This window comes from Corapipo altera, unplaced genomic scaffold (genome assembly GCF_003945725.1).
Source record: "Corapipo altera isolate COAL_440 unplaced genomic scaffold, ASM394572v1 107b, whole genome shotgun sequence".
Classification (NCBI taxonomy): Eukaryota; Metazoa; Chordata; class Aves; order Passeriformes; family Pipridae; genus Corapipo; species Corapipo altera.
Window position 1 is genome coordinate 1,520,962 of NW_020884951.1, and position 18,495 is coordinate 1,539,456.

General features: G+C 49.6%; 3 protein-coding genes across 4 annotated transcripts in view; 2 read left to right on the forward strand and 1 right to left on the reverse strand.

The window, feature by feature from the left end:
• The window catches only part of LOC113956466 (fibronectin type-III domain-containing protein 3a-like), a 35,474-nt gene extending 30,269 nt beyond the window's left edge, over positions 1–5,205 (forward strand). Inside the window, 4 exon segments of the mRNA XM_027663108.1 lie at positions 377–589; positions 1,159–1,325; positions 2,014–2,135; positions 2,682–5,205. Coding sequence (XP_027518909.1) covers positions 377–589; positions 1,159–1,325; positions 2,014–2,135; positions 2,682–2,999 — 820 coding nt within the window. The 3' untranslated portion in view covers positions 3,000–5,205.
• A 3,336-nt stretch (positions 5,206–8,541) lies between these two features.
• On the forward strand, positions 8,542–11,833 carry LOC113956467 (transcription initiation factor TFIID subunit 9-like). The gene is made up of 7 exons (XM_027663110.1): positions 8,542–8,653; positions 8,734–8,815; positions 9,331–9,467; positions 9,563–9,697; positions 10,351–10,432; positions 10,978–11,091; positions 11,572–11,833. The coding sequence occupies exons 1-7, from the start codon at positions 8,603–8,605 to the stop codon at positions 11,733–11,735; spliced, it is 765 nt and encodes a 254-aa protein (XP_027518911.1). The 5' UTR covers positions 8,542–8,602; the 3' UTR covers positions 11,736–11,833.
• A 200-nt stretch (positions 11,834–12,033) lies between these two features.
• Positions 12,034–14,646, reverse strand: LOC113956468 (PDZ domain-containing protein 11). 2 transcript variants are annotated; one of them, XM_027663112.1, is made up of 6 exons: positions 14,525–14,646; positions 14,342–14,425; positions 13,716–13,772; positions 13,408–13,506; positions 13,246–13,306; positions 12,034–12,631 (listed from the first exon to the last, which is right to left on the reverse strand). In XM_027663112.1, the coding sequence occupies exons 1-6, from the start codon at positions 14,609–14,611 to the stop codon at positions 12,597–12,599; spliced, it is 423 nt and encodes a 140-aa protein (XP_027518913.1). In that variant the 5' UTR covers positions 14,612–14,646; the 3' UTR covers positions 12,034–12,596. The 2 variants fall into 2 exon arrangements, with proteins under 2 accessions (XP_027518913.1, XP_027518912.1); XM_027663111.1 differs by lacking the exon at positions 12,034–12,631 and adding an exon at positions 12,643–12,875 and having other exon boundaries at positions 13,211–13,306.
• Positions 14,647–18,495: the final 3,849 nt, after the last annotated feature.

The following is an 18,495-nucleotide window of genomic DNA, read 5'->3' on the forward strand; positions in this document are numbered from 1 at the left end:
CAACCCCAAAAAATCACCCCAAAATTGTCCTATCCAGACTCAAAACATGATATTGGCAGGAGTTAGATCGTGGTGTTAAATTCACATTCTGTCTCAAAGCCAAGGCCTAGTTCTGAGGTTTCTGGGGTTAGAATTTTTCATTGTGAAGCATATAAAGGGATGATCAGGTGTGTGGCCAAAGGAGGATGGATGGACAGGTCATTAAGTGTTCCTGTGTCACGTGTTCAGTCTTGGTTAAAGCTGAGTTCAGATTAGGGGTCTGCAGTTTTAATTTCTGACTGCATTTTAATTGCTTTATTGAATTCTGTACCTTTTAACTCTTGCTTTATTACCCAGCATTTTTCCTGACCACATAGCTGCTCTCTCCCATTCCCAGAATCAGAATACAGGCCATAAACAGCCTTGGAGTTGGTCCTTTCAGTCATTCCATGAAAGCCAAAACCAAACCACTACCTCCTGACCCTCCTCATCTGGAATGTGTGGTCTTCAGCTACCAGAGCCTTAAACTCAAATGGGGAGAAGGGCCCAGCAGAGCTTTAATTACCAACCCTACACAGTTCAACTTGCAGATGGAGGACAGGTTTGGCAGGTAAGTTCTTGTTGATTTACTACTTCATGTCAAGTTTTTAAGGTATTTTAGGTATTTTCCCTTCTGCTTGCACTAGTGAGTCACTTGGGCATCCCAGAGTTTTCCCCTTAGTTTGCAGCTTTGCATCCCATCTTTCAACCAGAAATGCTGTCAAATAACTTGCACTTCTACAATACCTTGCACTTCTATTTGTTTTTTTAACAGTAAGTACTATTTACTATTTGAATAATAAACATCTTACCATTGTCCTGTGTTGGCAGGGGTTTTATTTTTTGGAAATTCTAAAACAAAGTTCAGTTTGCATAAAAGAAACACAGAGTGGCCAGCTGTTCTTTAACTTGAAATTTCAATTTATTTGGTACATTCAAGGATTCTTCTCTTGATTCAGAGCAGGAGTTGGGTCCTGCAGCCTCAGTGGGATGGCCAGTGTGCACATGGGGAGAAACCTGGGACACCCAGAGTGTGGTGTCACCTCCTTGTCCTTAAGTTAAAACAAGTGTTCCATTTCTGATACTGAGCTAGACTTTTGTGCTTGGTAACTGGTCTGTGTGTGTTCTCTGTGTTTCCAGGTTTGTTACAGTTTATAATGGTCCCTGTCACACCTACAAGGTACAGAGGCTCAGTGAATCCACTACGTACTATTTCCGGATCCAGGCCTACAACGACGCTGGAGAGGGAGGGTTTTCCCAAGTTTACGCTTTCACTACAACTAAATCTCCACCTGCATCTCTTAAAGGTGAGCTGACCCTGCCCCAGGAACCTCTGCAAGCCACTTCTGTGCAAGATTCCTACAGCCTGACACTGCCCAGCCCAGAGTCTTTCCAGGGCCTTGAGGGACAGAGAATGGGAACTGGTTGTGAGGGGCTTTGTGGGTATGAGAAGGGCTCCTGCACTGCAGCTCTTCCGCCCCTGAACTAAGCATTCCAACCTCTTTTCAGTTGGAAAGACATTTTTCAGGGTTACCCATCATTTGGTGTAAGTTACAAGAGCGTGTAGCAAACGAGAGCAAAAATAATTCCTCTGGTCTTGGCTTTCTTACGTGCACATCAAAGGTTCTTGGTAAAGTCATTCTGAAGATCAGAGTGCTGAGGGCCTGCAGGAAAATTAATTGACTGAACCATGTTTATAACATGTAATTTCACCTCTGGGCACGGACAGAAATGCTGGTTTCTGTAGTGATTTGAAAGTGCTGCTCCTCCCTACAAGCATTAGGCATCTGTCAGCTCTAAAAGACAGACAAGTGTAACTCAGTGATCGTTTTTCAAGCTTATGTCATGAAATAGAAGAAAAAGAAATAAACAAACAAATCTTAATTGCTTAAAATTATTGGAATGAGTTACCTCTAAGCATAATGGTTCTACATTTATAGAAACCGTTGTTCTTTTTCTCTGAAAACACCAACAAATCCCTTTATTTTCCCGCAGCACCCAAAGCGAATCAGCTGGAAGAAAACACTTATGAAATCACATGGGAGCCTCTCCAGCCAATGAAAGGAGATTCCATTGTTTACATCCTTCAGCTTGCTGCTGGCAGAGAGTTTGATCAGGTACCTTCTGTGCAACATCAGGAACTTGAGGGAGTTTTTACTTGGAAAAATTATTACAAATGAAAAGATGTGGCTATTTCTAGTGGAAGGTGTCCCTCATGGAGTTAGAGCTTCCTTGTGAGAGGCAGAGGAGGGGCAGGGACTGAGCTCTGCTCTGGGGGGGACCAGGGACAGCGCCCAGGGAATGGCTGGAGCTGTGTCAGGGCAGGGTCAGGTTGGATCTCAGGGAAAGGTTCTTCCCCCAGAGGGTGTTTGGGCACTGCCCAGGCTCCCCAGGGCAGTGGGCACAGCCCCAAGGCTGCCAGAGCTCCAGGAGGGTTTGGATGATCCTCTGGATGTGCTCATGATGTGACTCCTGGGGATGGACCTGTGCAGGGCTGACGGTTGGACTGGATGATCCTTGTGGGTCCCTCCCAACCCAGCACATTCTGTGATGCTGTGACTCCAGGAGGTGCCCAGCACTGCACCCCCCTGTGAGGAGGAGCAGGAGGTCCCGGTGCAGTGTGTGGGGTGTCTCCTGTGTGATTGTCCCGTGTCCCCCCCCAGGTGTACAAGGGCCCCGAGACGTCGTTCCGGCTGCCGGGGGTGCAGTCGAACTGTGAGTACCGAGTGCGGGTCTGCGCCGGGCGGCAGAGCCAGGACCCCGCGGGCCCCCCGGAGCTGCTGGGCCCCTACAGCCCCAGCACGGTGTTCTCGGCGCAGCGGCAGGAGCAGGGCCCCCCCTGCCCCTCCGCCGGGCCGGAGCTGGCGCAGAGCGGGAAGCGGCTGCGCGAGGAGCGGCTCATCGCCATCGTGCTGCTCTGCGGCTTCGCCGTCGTCGCCATCCTCTTCGCCGTCGTCATCCAGTACTTCGTCATCAAGTAGGGCTGGGCCCGGCCCCGCTCAGCCCTTTGTACAGAAGCTCTTTCGGGTATTTATGGTTAGTCCTAATGAAAATCCTAGCTGGGAACGGCCCCGTGCGTTCCCGCCCTGCTGCTGGCTGCCACTGAGGCTGGGTTGGCAGATCCTTTCCAAATGCTGAGCGCACGTTTCTTGTAGAAAGGGTGATTCTGGGTCCTCTGCAATCAGGGTGAGCTGTCAGAGAACAGCACTAAACTGCCTTATGGTGCACGCTGGGGGTGTGCACCCTCCTCCTCTCTCCCGATTCCAGCCACTCGGAGAGGGAAGGCATTGCTAGAACAGTCCTTTGCCAGCACCACCAGAGCAGCGGGAGGCGATCGCTGTCCCATCAGGTTTTGTTGTAGTTGATATCCATGAAATCCAGCAGCACAAGTGCTTGAGCTTAGAGCAGAACTGCAGAGCCTACTAGAGCATACCACATTTACTAGACTGTAGAAGGAAAGCAGAATATTGACTTAGTGATATTACTACTTTACAGTTATTTTAATATTTGGGGTTCAGTAATAATCATTTCAAGTGTTGGAGTAGAGGGTGCCAGTTTTTTAGAGTTTTAATCCAAATCAATGCCAGCTGGAGCAGGACACGGAGGAAAGGCCCCTGTTGTGACCGGAACGTTCCTGCTGTCCTGAGCAGCTTTGGCCCAATCCACATTTCACTCTCAGTGCCTGAGAGAAAAGTAATTCCCTGTGCAGCGTGCTCAGAACAGCACAGGTGTTGTTGTCTTCAAGGAGAAAGAGTGCATTTATGATAAATGTTACACTATTTGGCTCAAACTGAGCAATTTTTGTACTATTATTAACCTGAAAAATAAAAAGTTCAGCCTGCTTTTGGGTGCCCTTCTAACTTAACCCCAACGATCAAATTGTATGTGAGAGAGCTCTTTTTAGATAACATTTATACGATGTTTTAAACGACTCGCTATCCCAGTGGTAGCAGCTTCACATTCCATGGTTTTCCTGTTGGGAATGTTCAGCCCGCTATGAACTTGTCTGAAACTCGTCCTGGTTGGCTGGGGGATATTTCTGTGGACACTGTGCACTACATTTGACTGTTGTGTTCCATCTGCTTGTGAATCCCTGAGGAGGAGGGAGCCTCACAGCTCCTGGCTCCGTTGGGTAAAGGTTTTGAAAGCTGGAACTCACAAATTCCCAGTGTTTCAGGATGGGTCTTGCCAACAGCGTTTGGAATATGCCACAGAAAGGTGGATTTAGGGTGTTTTTGCAAAGTCTGTGGCTCCACTTTGTACATCAGAGCGATGCACTTGTACGTGGGAGGGTGGATGTGACAGAGCTACAGGCGCCGTGTTTCCAGTCATGAATTCACCACCTTGAGGGTCTTTCTCCTACGGCAGTTGAGGAATAACGTCGTGTTAGTTTGAGGCATTGTGTTGTATTTCAGATGTGGAAAACCTAAATTATGGCCTAGTAATGCTTAATCCTCTTCACAGTAGATTTATGGTGCAATCTGAAATTAATCTTTTCAAAACATACTCTTCATTTTGTACTCTATTTATTTTGATTAAAAGTCCTGGAAAAAAAAATAAATGTATGTTTGAATGTATTGTTCTACTTGTAGCAGAACTTTAAGTTAATCATTTATTATGTCATAGAAATCTCTCCCTCCAGTGTCGGAAAGAGTTTTATACAGATATTAGTCTTTAGTTTGCAGAAGAGTTTACAATCTGTCTTTATTTTCCTCATAGCCTCCCTTTAGCAGATAAACTGATAAAAAACCCCAGATAAACTGCCTTCAGAAATCTCTGTTGCCAAAGGGTTATTTCTTAACTCCTTGAACCAACTCGTAGAGGGTTATTTGGCAATAATACTCCTGGTCATTTAAAAGAGAAATTCGGAGCGCAGAGTAAATACTAACAAGTCATGACTGCTAAAAACAAAATCCTTTTGTAATTGCCACAGAATACTCGTAATTCCAGAAGCAACTGGGATTTATACTGCAATACGGATTCTTCCATCAGCTGTTGTCCATTCCAGAAGGATGTACCCTCGTGGCATTAATGTTTTTAGGTATCTTCAGTTTTCTTGTATTGTCATTTTTGAGGTATCTCAAACGTATGTTAAAGCTGCCATGCATTGTATTACTAAATTGTAACTATCAAATAGATAATATATTTAATACAGCCAATAAATAATACAAATGTATTCAAATTTGACTCCGGGCTCGTGTGGTTTTGTGGGTTTTAGTCTCATTTGTGACATGTGGAATTTGAGGTGAAGGAACATGCTCAGTGGCATTAGGAGCTGAAATAACTTTTCTTCTGTAAAGACTTTTTTATTTGTGGGGCCCGTGGAGTATCACTGTCCTTTTCCTCCCCCAGAGCTGTGTCAGCAGGGACCAGGCCGTGGGAATTCCTGAACCACTTTGTGTGAGGTCAGGATGGTGCTGGGACAGACCTGAGGGTTGAGCAGTGACTCGACCTTTAGGAAGAAGGGAATGTGTTCATAATCCCACAAAATGAGGAATTCCTTGCCATTTTCTTTTCCAGCACTTTACAGGTTGCTTTCCATCCGCTTGAGAGAGCAGAGAGCTGGCCTGGCTTAGCCTGCACTGCACCTCTTGGCTCTTGTGGGAAAGAAGGGACATGAGTTCTGTTTCCCAGGTTTGTGATCCTGAAAACCAGACAAATCTCTTCCCAGGAGCTTGGTGAGGAGGAGAGGATGGGAGGGGCTTTATTTGACCACCAGTCTTGCAAATGAGACAGTCGGACACTCAGCCCGGATTTAATTTCCACTTGAGAAAAGATCAGGGATGATGAGCTGGGAAGTGCCAGGAGGGGGGAGATGAGGGTGATGGGGGCCAGTGTGAGGGAAAACCCACGGGAAGGCTCTGGGAGGCTGGAATTACAGCCAAAGGGACAGGGACACCCTGCAGAAGGATGTGCCCATCTACAGTCCTCAGGAATTCCTCCATAACCCGGGAATGGGGCGCTGGCAGAAGTGAGAGGGGTATCAGGTACAACACAAACCTCCTCAGAGCTCAGTTCTTGCAGCTTCTCTACTCTGAAGGGCTGCTCAAAAGCCAGAGTTTTGTGGAGCCAAATAGTGTGGGATTTGGGCTGGAAAGGTCAGTGCTGAGCACAGTCACTGCATTGTCCGGCACATCCCAGTTCTGACGTTGGGGAGATTCTTGCTGCCCTTTCCAACAGGCAAAAGCACTGGCTGTGGGTGTTTATTCAGGGGATTTAAGCACTTGGACACCTCTAAACAAGAAAAGCTGTGTGTGTGCCACAGCTCTGCTTGGCTGCACCTTAAACACCTCCTGTCTGTGAAGAAATTCCCAGTTAAATTTCATGGGATCACAGGCTGGTTTGGGTTGGAACAGACATTAAAGCCCATCTTGTTCCACTCCACCCCCTGCCATGGGCAGGGACACCTTCACTAGACCAGGCTGCTCAGAGCTCCGTCCAGCCTGGCCTTGAACACTTGCAGGGATTTAAAATTTATGGGATTTAAATCCTGCACCCTGAACAGAGCCATGCCTGGTTTGTGCTTGCCTGGGCTGTGCTCCGGATTTCTCGGAGCAGATAATTCCCAGCTGGCAGACACTGCCTGGGATGAACGACCCCGGCTCGGTGGTGGCAGATGGAGGAGTCAGAGTTCGGCCGGGACACGCCGTGACCCCATTTCCTGTTTTCCAATGCTGAAAACAAGCCCAGTGTCTGAGTGAAGAGGAAGGGTGGATGCTCTTCCACTGGTGCATTGCTCAGTGCCCACAGAATGCAGAATTCAGACATTTATCCTGGAGAAAAGGAGGCTCAGGGGGGACTTTCTCGCTCTCTGCAACTCCCTGACAGGAGGGGGGAGCTGGGGAAGGGTCGGGCTCTGCTCCCGGGGAACAAGGGACAGGACAAGGGGAAACAGGCTCAAGCTGTGCCAGGGGAGGGTCAGGCTGGACATCAGAAGGAATTTCTTCATGGAAAGGGTGGTGGGCCATTGGAAGGGCTGCCCAGGGAGGTTTGGAGTCCCTGCCCCTGGAGGTGTCCAAGGAAGGACTGGACGTGGCACTTAGTGCTCTGGGCTGGGGGACAAGGTGGGCATCGGGCACAGAGGTTGGACTCCATGATCTAGGATGATTCCATGATTCCCTGAGGGCTGGCCATGGGGAGAAGCTTCCATGACCAGGAAGGTGTTTGTGGCCTTGAGGACAACTGTCTCCCCTGTGGAAGGTGGCTCTCCATGTCTTCTCCTCACTGCTGATTTCCCACAGAAATCCTTCAGGTAGCTCCTGGTCGTGCTTCCTAGCCTGCAATATCACTTGTGGGTGGGTGGGGAAGGTTTCCTAGCACCAATCCAGTGGGTTTTGGGGGTAAATCCAGAGTCCCACGGCAGTTCAAACATCATTTTCTCTCCTGCCTCAGGAACAAATGGAGTGACGGCCACAGCCCCATGTGCCAAGTTCCAGCCTGATCCAGAGCCCGGGGTGGAAGAGCTCCCCCCTCTTCCCTAGAACAAGGGAAAAAAAGTGGATTTTGTTTGTTGTCTAAGGTCAGTGTCTGGAATTCCTCCTCCCTCCTCCTCGCAGGATGTTTTTGTGTAACGCTCTGACTCATGGAAGTCAAATGACTTGGCCTCGGACCTGCGGCACTCCGGCCAAGCTCCTCGGCTCAGGAATTCTGTGCCTGCCCCTCTTGCAGGATGAGGGTTTTCCAGCCCCTGCAGGCACTGTCGGAGCCACGGGGCTACTCCTGCCCCCCAGCAAGGTGAGCCCAGCACCCCCAGCACCCCCAAAGTTTTGGGATGTGTTTCCATCCAAGTTGGCTGATCCAGGTGCTGGACACCTTCCTGGGTGGGGATGGGGAGCAGATGGAATGTGGCTGCTGCTGGAACGTTCTGCAGTGAGGTAAAAGGTGGAGCAGAGGGAGCAGAGGGAGATGCTGTTCCCTTCCCCCTCTCTTCGGGGAGGCTTAATGGGAGTCCCTGGGACATACTTGTCCTCCAGCTCTTGCTTCAGTTGGACTATCACGGACAGTAACAACATGTTGCAACTGCTCCTGGAATGCTGTTGATCCCTGTCTGGCAAAATCTCAAGAAAACTTTATCTTTGGTTCTGTTTTGTCTCTGAAAGGGAGAAACTTTGATGAGACCCGCATGGAACGTGCTCTAAATGACTTTCAAATCCATCCAGCTGCCACGAAAACAACCTGGAAAAAGCTTTTAAATTTGCTTCCTAAGTGGAACCAGTTATTTTCAGAACGGTGGAAATACACAAGAACACACTCTCATTTTTATCTAACCCTGAGAATGCCAGCAATTTAAAAAGTGGCTTCAAAGCCATTAATGAAGTAAAAAAACATCCCCTCCTGCTGCGCCACAGAGCAGACAGGGGGCACTGGGTTGTCTGAAGCAGGAGGGACAGGGGACAGATCCCTGGATCCACCACATTTGTTCTGCGCATCACTTGGTCTCCAGGAATATTTATATCACAAGGAATTTCTGCCCCGCCATGCCGCGTCTCCATGGCAACCGCGCCGGGCCGCGTCTCCATGGCAACCGAGCCCTCGCGGCCGCCGTAGCCCCGCGCGCCGCTCGGCGGTCACGTGAGCGGGAGCGATGGAGGCGGCCAAGATGGCGTCCCCCAAGAGCGCCCCCAAAGACGCGCAGGTACCGCGGGCACGGGGTACGGGGGCAGCGGGGCGGCGGGGGGCTCCCCGCGGCTCAGCCGTGCCCCTCTCCCCCCGCAGGTGATGGCGCAGATCCTCAAGGACATGGGCATCACCGAGTACGAGCCGCGCGTCATCAACCAGATGCTGGAGTTCGCCTACAGTGAGCGGGGCCGGGGCCGGGGCGGGAGGGGCGCGGGGAAAGGCCGGGGGGAGCAGGGCAGTGCTGTGGGAGCAGGGCAGTGCTGTATCCCTGTTCCCTTGGGGGTTTCCCGTCTCAGACTTTAACCACTGGGCTCGGTAGTCGTGGAGATCTTTTCCAGCCTTAATTCTGGGATTCTTTGAAAGTAATCACAGAGTCACAAAGCCCAGGGTGGTTTGGGTTGGAAGAGACTTTAAAGCCCACCTATTCCCACCCCCTGCCAAGGGTAGGGACACCTCCCACTAGCCCAGGTTGCTCCAAGCCCCGTCCAACGTGGCCTTGGACACTTCCAGAGATGGGGCAGCCACAGCTTCTCTGGGCAACCTGTGCCAGGGCCTCCCCACCCTCACAGGGAAGAATTCCTTCCCAATATCCCATCGAACCCTGCCCTGGCAGTGTGAGTGATAACCCTGCAGGGAGTCGTATTTCTAGTGCCAGGGCTGGGAGGGAAGGGTTGAACTGAGCTGTCCCCCCAGGGTACGTGACCACCATCCTGGAGGACGCCAAGATCTACTCGAGCCACGCCAAGAAGTCGAGCGTGGACGCGGACGACGTGCGCCTGGCGATCCAGTGCAGGACAGACCAGTCCTTCACCTCCCCCCCGCCCAGAGACGTGAGTGCAGCCCCCCTGCTGCCCCCACAGCCCCCCTGCTGCCCCCGGGGCAGGGGAGGGGGCAGGGGGGACGTGGGCCTGTCGTGTGTCTGCAGTTCCTGCTGGACATCGCCCGCCAGAAGAACCAGACGCCGCTGCCCCTCATCAAACCCTACTCGGGGCCGCGGCTGCCCCCCGACAGGTACTGCCTGACTGCCCCCAACTACAGGCTCAAGGCCCTGCAGAAGAAGGTGAGGGCTCTGGGAATGGGGAATCTGGGGATGCTCCTCCTGGGGTGGCAGCAGTGGGGTTGGGATGATGGTCTTCCACACCTCTGGAAGGCACTTGTGGGCAGGTGTTGAGCTGGGCACGTCAGTGGGTGTTTGGAACCATCAGTGAATATTTAGGACCGTCAGTGCCCTCTGTCTCCACCCTGCATTTGCAAATATTATTATGGCCAGTTAATCTGAAATGCAAAATGTGTTATAAAATCCATCTGGGAATTTTGTAGCATTTAAGCAGTATCACAGAATCACTGAGGTTGGAAAAGACCTTCGAGATTGAGTCCAACCTGATCCCCACCTTGTCCCCCAGCCCAGAGCTGAGTGCCATGCCCTGGACACCTCCAGGGATGGGGACTCCACCACCTCCCTGGGCAGCCCCTTCCAATGCCTGACCACCCTTCCCATGAGAAAATTCCTCCTGATGTCCAGGAGGAACCGTCAGGTTGAATGTCAGGTTGTCAAAGGCACAAGCCAGGCTTTGGTGTAGATATTAAGGGGTATTTTGTACTTCCATCTCAGTTGTTTCTGCTTTAGAGGGAAAAGATTGTCTTTGCTGGCAAACACTGTCTCAGTGTGGGGATTTCTTATTTATTCCCTGATTCCCTGGTTCTCTCCCCCAGGTCTCTGCCACAGCAGGCAGGATCACAGTCCCTCGCCTGAGCGTGGGTGCCGTGAGCAGCAGACCCAGCACTCCCACTCTGGGTAGGAAACAGCTCTGGGGGGGGGTTCCCACCTTCATTTTATGGAGGGAAAATAAAGAGGAATAATTTAAAGGACTTTTCAACCACTGAGGGACTGTCAGTGGCCACCTGACCTTATACTGTTTGACAGCTAAATTAATTTAATCTTTATTATTACAATGATCTTTGATACATATTGATATTACAAATTCACTGTATTTGTGATAAATTCTTTATTTAAGAGACTATTCAAGAAATTTACTGAAGTGTGAAGGTTTTTCCTCATTGTCAGTGTGACACTGAACTAAAGTGAACTGAAAAAGACCATTTCTAAAATGTTCACAGAATTGAGGGCTGAGCACATGCCCTTAGAAATAAGTGTGTGTTTATAGCCTGGAATTGTGTGGGGCTGGAGGAAATGTGACAAAAGGAGTCAGTGTGTGGTTCTGCCTGGGAATCTGTGTCGGTGTGTCCCTGTGCATTCCCACAGGTTCCACTTTGGATGCAGATTTAGGAGCGTCTGTTGATGTATTTTGATGGATTTTGAGGGGCTGTGTTGGGTTCCAGGTACCCCCTCAGCCCAGACCGTGTCTGTGTCAGCCAAGGTGGGGGCCCCGGTGTCTCTGGCTGGGCAGCGCTTCACCGTCCAGATCCCGTCCTCCCAACCTGCTGGGAAGTCAGGTATGGCTGGGATTGCCTTGGGATTGGAGCACAGGGATAATCACAGGGTGCTTTGGGTTGGCAGAGGATAAAGCTCCTCCAGTCCCACTCCTGCCACGGGCAGGGACACCTTCAGTGTCCCAGGTTGATCCAACCTGGCCTGGACACTTCCAGGGCTGGGGCAGCCACAGCTTCTCTGGGCAACCTCAAGTGGGAAGTAACCTCTCCTCTCCCTCATTCCAGTAACTTCCAGTGTCCATTCCCAGCACAGCAGTGACAGCCACAGAGCATCAGTGTCTCTCGTGCCTTGGCTCCACCTCTGGGCTCTCACTCCTCTGTCCTCACCCCACAAGCATTTCCCGACCTTCTCCACTACCATCTGGGGATCATTCCAGGGTGTTCAGCCAGCACACTGCTTTATTGCCTTGGAAGTTGTTTCAGTGGGGAATATCCCCTCTCCTTTTTCCAAGCTCTCACTAAATGATTCCCTTTGTGCCACAGCCACCCCGACCACCCCGACCGTGCAGAACGTGCTGATCAACCCATCCCTCATCGGCCCCAAGAACATCCTCATCACCACCAACATGGTGTCCCAGGGCACAGCCAGCGACCCCAACCCCCTCAAGAGGAAGCATGAGGACGAGGACGACTATGACACCTTGTGATGGGAACAGGGTCCTTCCCGGGACTCACAGGGGGTGGGAATGCTCTGGCCGGGGGAGGGTGGGAATGTGGAAATAAAGTGGAGTGTGTTTGTAACCTGGCCCTTGTGTCTTGTGGACACCCCCGTGTGATCTGTGGCAGGTGGTTTTGATCTGTTTTTTATCTCCAATTACAGCCCCTTCAGGAATGCCAAGGAATCCTCTGAGGATCACTCTTTTCCCCTGTTTGACATTAATGTCTCAGTGTCCCTGACTGTCATTCCCATTGTCCCTTTCTTCCCACAGGAGCCAAACAACGCAGTGGAGGTTTCCAAACACCCCAGCCCTGTATCCCGGGGTCATTCCCAGCACAGAGGCACAAAGAGCCCAGTGCAGCCAGAGCTGGGCACTGAGTTTGGGTGGGTTTTACTCCTGGATCCCCCAGCAAACCCAGCAGAGAAGAGCAGAGGTGGCACAGAGGAGAAGGAAAGAATTCCATGGCATGACAGAAGGGAACAGGGGGATTTCTTGGAGGACAAGGCCCCTGCTTTGCTCAGGAGCCTCAGCCCCTCGTGCTTTTCCATCCCAACAAAGCTTCCAGGACCAAGGGATCCAGAGCCAGCACAGCACTCACTCAAGTCCTGCTGAAAGAGGAGCAGGGATGGTGCTGGAGCAGCTCCCTCGTCCCCAGTTCCCAGCAGCTGTTCCAGCCCCACTCAGGAGCACAGGCTCAATCCCCTCCAGCCTCCAGCTGGGTGAGACTCTGGGCATCTCTCCAGGCAGGGCACAGCTGTGCCTCCAGTGGGAGCTGAGCGTGCTGGGCCATCTCGGGGGGTGGGAGAGCAGGAGAGGTTTGTGCAGGAGGAGCCCCAGCAGAGCTCCCCGTTAGTGAACAGTCCGTTCCTTCTGCCGCTGGTAATCTGGGGGAGAGGCAGAGCCTGAGCAACGGGGGAATCACCCCCAGGGGCAGGAAAACACCTTCTGGTAGCACCTGCCCAGGCAGAGGCAGAGCTCGGGCCCCTCTGCCTTTGCAATTGCACATTTGCATCCCAGCCCCTCATTTCAGGGCACTGAGAGCAAGTTTGTTTTAAACCCTCTCTTCCCCCACTCCATGTTTTGCTTTTTGTGGCTAGTTTCCATTTCAGGAAGAAACCCTGTTTGGCTTGGCTTGATCTCTTTTCTTATCCCTTAAATCTTTGAACTTTATGGGAGCAGAAGCAGAACTTGGGAGTGAGCACAGACCTTCCCTTCACTCACCATTCCAGCATCCCTAGGGAGAGGTATCTGGCACTGGTGCCAGAGCTCATTCCTGTGTTATCCAGGGATAATCAGCTGCTTCTGGAGCCCTAAATTACCTTTGTCCTTCCCCACCATCCCCCCTTCCAGCACGGGGTGGCTCAGCCCCGCTCCCCAAGTTTCCCTCATTGTCCTGAGGTGATGCCTGATCCCAGATCCCCATCTGTGCCCTGCCAGACTCGGGGGAGGTGGCAGGGATGGCTGGAAGGTGCTGCCCCGGAGCCCCGGCCCCACTCACTGTAGGGGAAGTAGCGCACGCGCATCGTGATCTCCCGGGCCGTCTTCAGGATCTCCACGGCCTGGAAAACAAGGGCTGGGCAGGGCTGGGCAGGGCAGAGCGTTCCCTGGCCCCGTGGGGAGGGGCTGGAAGGGCCTGGATGCCCCCCCTGCCCCAGCTCACCTTGCTGTGCTCGATGTCCTGGAAATCCACGTCGTTCACCGACAGCACCTGGTCCCCCTCCTGCAGCCCCGCCCTGTGCGCGTCCGAGTCGGGGATCACCTGGGCACAGGGATGGCACGGGCTGGGCACCGACCCTCCCACAGCGCCCTCAGCACCCACGGGGCACCGGGCAGCACAGGGAGCAGGGAAGGCTCAGCCCCGGCAATTCCCGGGGCTGGGAAGGGACCCAGCAGTGCCACAGGAGGGGCTGAGTGTGGGAAACCCCAGCCTGAGCTGGATCCAGGGGGGATGGACAGGGATGGACACACCTTGGAGATGAAGATCCCCAGCTGGGAGGCTTTTCCTCCCCGGATGTTGAAGCCCAACTGTGGGAAAAACCAGCAGTGAAAGGCAGACACCAGGGCCCTTCCCTTGGCCCAGGACCCTTCCCATTCCCACAACCGTTCCCCTTCCCAGAACCCTTACCCTTTCCAGGACCCTTCCCATTCCCAGGGCCCTTCCCTTGATCCAGGACCCTCACCCTTTCCAGGACCGTTCCCATTCCCAGGACCGTTCCCATTCCCAGGACCATTCCCATTCCCAGGACCATTCCCATTCCCAGGACCCTTACCCTTTCCAGGTCCCTTCCCATTCCCAGGTCCCGCCCCTCTCTCCCAGACCGATCCCGGTCTCTGGTCCCGTTCCCAGCAGCCCCAGCCCCTCTCTCCCACCTCCCCTTCCCGGAATCCCCCCGGGGCCGCCCCTCCCGCCCTTCCGCAGCTCCACCTCCCCGATGTCCCGCCGGGAGCGATCCCTGCCCGTGCCCCCCGTCCTGCCCCTTCCCGGCCCCGGGAATCCCGCGGGCCCCGCCCTGCACGGGCCGGGTCGGGACCATCGCGGGCCCGGGCGGCTTCTGCGGCAAACGCGCCGGGACCGGCCCCCCGCGGGCTCTCACCTGCGCCCCGGGCGGCTTCTGCAGGGCGATGGTGCGGGGCAGGAACCGCGTGAGCTCGTTGTTGTAGTCGGGGTGAAACACCCGCTGCGGGGACGCGCCAGCTCAGCCGGGGCCGGGCCGGGCCCCCGCCCGGGCGACCCCGCGGCCGCCCCCGGGCCGGCGCGGCCCCCCGAGCCCCCTCACCTCGTGCGGCGGGACCCAGGCGGGCGGGCTCTCGTAGGGCGGCAGGAAAACCACCGGGAAGTCGTCGTAGGGAGCGCGGGGCTCCATGGCCGCCGGCTCGGGCGGCGCGCACCGCGCGCCCATTGGCTGCGCCGGGCCGCGCCCGCCCCGGGGGACGCACCGGCACGCCATTGGTCCGGCGCTCTGCCGGCCCCGCCGCTTCCTGCCGCTCTGATCGGCGATTGGCTGTGCCCCGCCCCTAGGTGACGCCCCGCTCCGTGATTGGTTCGAACTCCTCCCCTTGGTGACGCACCGCTCTCTGATTGGCCGGTTTGAGCCGCGGCCGTGGCGGCGCCGCCATGGAAGGAGCAGCGGCGGCTCCGGGGCTGCGAATGAAGTGGAGGTTCTGGTGAGCACGGAGGAGGCTCGGCGGCACCTCACAGACCTGCTGGGGACGGGGAGATCGTGGCCCAGGAGCTGCAGTGGCTCGAAAGAATAAAGAGTCCAGGGAAGACCCGCCTCCAAAGCTCCGGGTGAGGGAAAGGCCCCTTTCCCCGTCCCAGCCCTGGGGGGTTCAGCAACGCTGGGGTTATTCTGATCCTCACTCCTGTCTGCCCTGTTCCCTCGGGAGGTAGGGAAGGGGCTCCATCCTTGGCTGCCTTTCTGGGAGAAAGGCTTCGTGTGGTGAAGAGGTGCTGAAGTGACTTGTTAATTAACGGAATTAGAGAACATTTCTTCCCCGAAGGGGCAGTCGGGCATTGGCACGGGCTGTGCAGGGCAGAGGTGGAACCACCATCCCTGGGAGTGTCCCAGAAAGGTGTGGATGTGGCCCTGGGAGTGTTGGGTGAATGGTTGGACTCGATCTCCGAGGGCTTTTCCAAGCTCAGTGAGGGCTGTGAGTGGGTCACACCCTTATCGAAGGCTTTGTGTTTTTGGGAAGGGGCCCTGGAATTGCAGCTCTGGAGAGAGCTGCTCCTCTGTGCTGGGCTGTCTAAAGGTGTGATTTCCTCCCCTGTTCCTCCCTTGGCTGCAATTCCTCAGAGAAGGACCTACTGCCTGGCAGAGCTGCAGTCCCCAGAGGTGGATCTCTCCATGTCAGGGGCTCTCTGGTTTGGGAGTCAGGCAGGACAGAACAGCTGAGCTGGGCCCAGGGCCAGCACAGCCACTGCTGGCAGTGTTTGGAGACCAGTTCTTCCTCGCTGCAGAGAGCCCAAAGAGTGGGAGGGCTGTTGTTCCCAATAATGTCAAATTCAAAGCCAGGTTATTTAGTAATTCCTTTATTCACAGTATTCCTTTATTAACAAACCAGAGTTAAAATTCCTAAATTATTCCCACACGACCAGTCTCTAACTTCAGTGAATAAGGTCAGAAACCCTGCTGGTTTAAGACTACAGCCAGTGTCTCCTGATGGCAAAAAGGCACAAAAAAAGAGTTAACAAAGATTCAGCTGGTATACCCTGTCCTGTTTGCTCTCCTGGTTTTGCTAGAAGAACATTTTAGGAGCACTGCTTAATATCATGTTCTGTCCTGCTCACTGGACCAAAGGCCTTAGGATAGAAAGGAGTAGTACACACGTGGTAATAAATTAGGTAAACCTGACGTTTGAATAAGATCTAGAAGGCCCAGAGCCAGGATTTTGCAAGCTTGAAGAATTCAGGTCACCTCATTGAAGAGGTCAGATTGAGGAAGACGTTCCTGGCGACCACCAGAGGGATGAAGGCTCGAGGAGAAGACCCCACAGTGGAAGACTGAGCATGTCTGGAAAGACTCTACCCAGAGACTCACCTGCTTATTAATGTGTGTGTTAGATGATCTAACCAAGCACCCAAAGTGTATCAAATGCCTTAGTTTTGCACTTTCAGGTCGAGCAAGTTTGTCCAGCGTGAGCTGGCCTGTTCCCAGCGTTGAATAAACAAATACCTCGCTGCTTAAAGATACAGAAGTCTCTGAGCAGTTTTCATACCGAGGTTTTTTGGCCTCAGGCCGAGTTGTGTCAAGATTCTGGATGAAACATAAAGTGTTGCCAGCGTTCCCAGCTCAGGAGGAGGGGTCTGCAGCCCCCCCACGTGTGTTCACAGGTATGTGTTTGGGGTCTCTGTGTCACCACCCATCTAGAATTGTATTTTACACTCTCTGACTCACCCAGACACCCACTGGCTTTATAATATACATAAAGAGATAATTGAATAATGTATGTATGTGTACACACATATATAATGTATGTATAAATATATGATAGTGTCTATAGTGTATATATAGTATATATATATACTATATATACACTATAGACACTATCATATATTTATATGTATGTATGTAAAGAATACACAGTAGGTAATTATGCATGCACACTTTATATATATATGTGTTATTATATAATTATGTTTTTATGTACTTTTAAATTTTATTTTTATTTTTCATGTAGACTATATAGATTTTATATATTTTCTTATATATGCTTATATTTACTCATGTGCTTTAATTTATTAATTGTATTTTTTATTTCAAAATATTTACATGTACTTTATCAACAGTATTTGTTATTATTTATTAACATATCAAATACATTGCCTAATATAAATATTAAAAATAAATATAAAATATAAAAATATGTATACGTATTTATAATATATATTTTAATATATAAATAAATATTTTAATTTTTATAAATATAAATATTAAAATTTAAAGTATGTATATAGAGAATATACAGTAGTTAATTATGCATGCATAAAGACACTTTATATATGTGTGTGTTATTATATAATTATTTATGGTTTTATGTACTTTTAAATTTTATTTTTATTTTTCATGTAGACTATATAGATTTTGTATATTTTCTTATATATGCTTATATTTACTCATGTGCTTTAATTTATTAATTTTTTTTATTTCAAAATATTTACATGTACTTTATCAACAGTATTTGTTATTATTTATTAACATATCAAATACATTGCCTAATATAAATATTAAAAATAAACATAAAATATAAAAATATGTTTACGTATTTATAATATATATTTTAATATATAAATAAATATTTTAATATTTATAAATATAAATATTACAATTTAAAGTATGTATATAGAGAATATACAGTAGTTAATTATACATGCATAAAGACACTTTATATATGTGTGTGTTATATAATTATTTATGGTTTTATGTACTTTTAAATTTTATTTTTATTTTTCATGTAGACTACATAGATTTTATATATTTTTTTATATATGCTTATGTTTACTCATGTGCTTTAATTTATTAATTGTATTTTTTATTTCAAAATATTTACATGTACTTTATTTATCAACGATATTTGTTATTATTTATTAACATATCAAATACATTGCCTAATTTAAATATTAAAAATAAGTATAAAATATAAAAATATGTAACTTTATATTTATAATATATATTTGATATATTTATAAATATTTATAATATTTGTAAATATAAATATTAAAGTTTAAAGTATGTATATAGAGAATATACAGTAGTTAGTTATGCATGCATTTAGACACTTTATATATATGTGTGTTGTTATATGATTATTTATGGTTTTATGTACTTTTAAATTTTATTTTTATAGAGACTGTGTAGATTTTATATATGCTTATATATGTTTATATTTACTCATGTGCTTTGATTTATTCATTGTATTTGCTTTATTTATAAAAGATATTTGTTATTATTAATTAACATATCAAATAAATATATAAATAAATAGATATATTTATGGTATATAAATAAATATTTACAATATTTAAATATAGATATTCAAATATCAAATACATTGCCTGCCTAATATAAATATTAAAAAGAAATATAAAACTATAGAAATATATATTTACAATACATTTTTATTATATATAAATAAATATTTCTAATATTTATATATAAATATTGAATTTGATGTATATATAGAATATACAGTAGTTAATTATGCATGCATTTAGACACTTTATATATATGTGTTATTATATAATTAT

Excerpts from the sequence above, each read along its gene's own strand:
- LOC113956467 (XM_027663110.1), top strand. The coding sequence starts at position 8,603 with ATGGAGGCGGCCAAGATGGCGTCCCCCAAGAGCGCCCCCAAAGACGCG. Across the intron at positions 8,816-9,330 it reads GATGCTGGAGTTCGCCTACA|GGTACGTGACCACCATCCTG; the intron begins GTGAGCGGGGCC and ends CTGTCCCCCCAG. Across the intron at positions 11,092-11,571 it reads CCAACCTGCTGGGAAGTCAG|CCACCCCGACCACCCCGACC; the intron begins GTATGGCTGGGA and ends TTTGTGCCACAG.
- LOC113956468 (XM_027663111.1), bottom strand. The coding sequence starts at position 14,611 with ATGGAGCCCCGCGCTCCCTACGACGACTTCCCGGTGGTTTTCCTGCCG. Across the intron at positions 13,507-13,715 it reads TGGGGATCTTCATCTCCAAG|GTGATCCCCGACTCGGACGC; the intron begins GTGTGTCCATCC and ends CCCTGTGCCCAG. Across the intron at positions 12,876-13,210 it reads GCTCCGGGGCAGCACCTTCC|AGCCAAACAGGGTTTCTTCC; the intron begins AGCCATCCCTGC and ends GAGATCAAGCCA.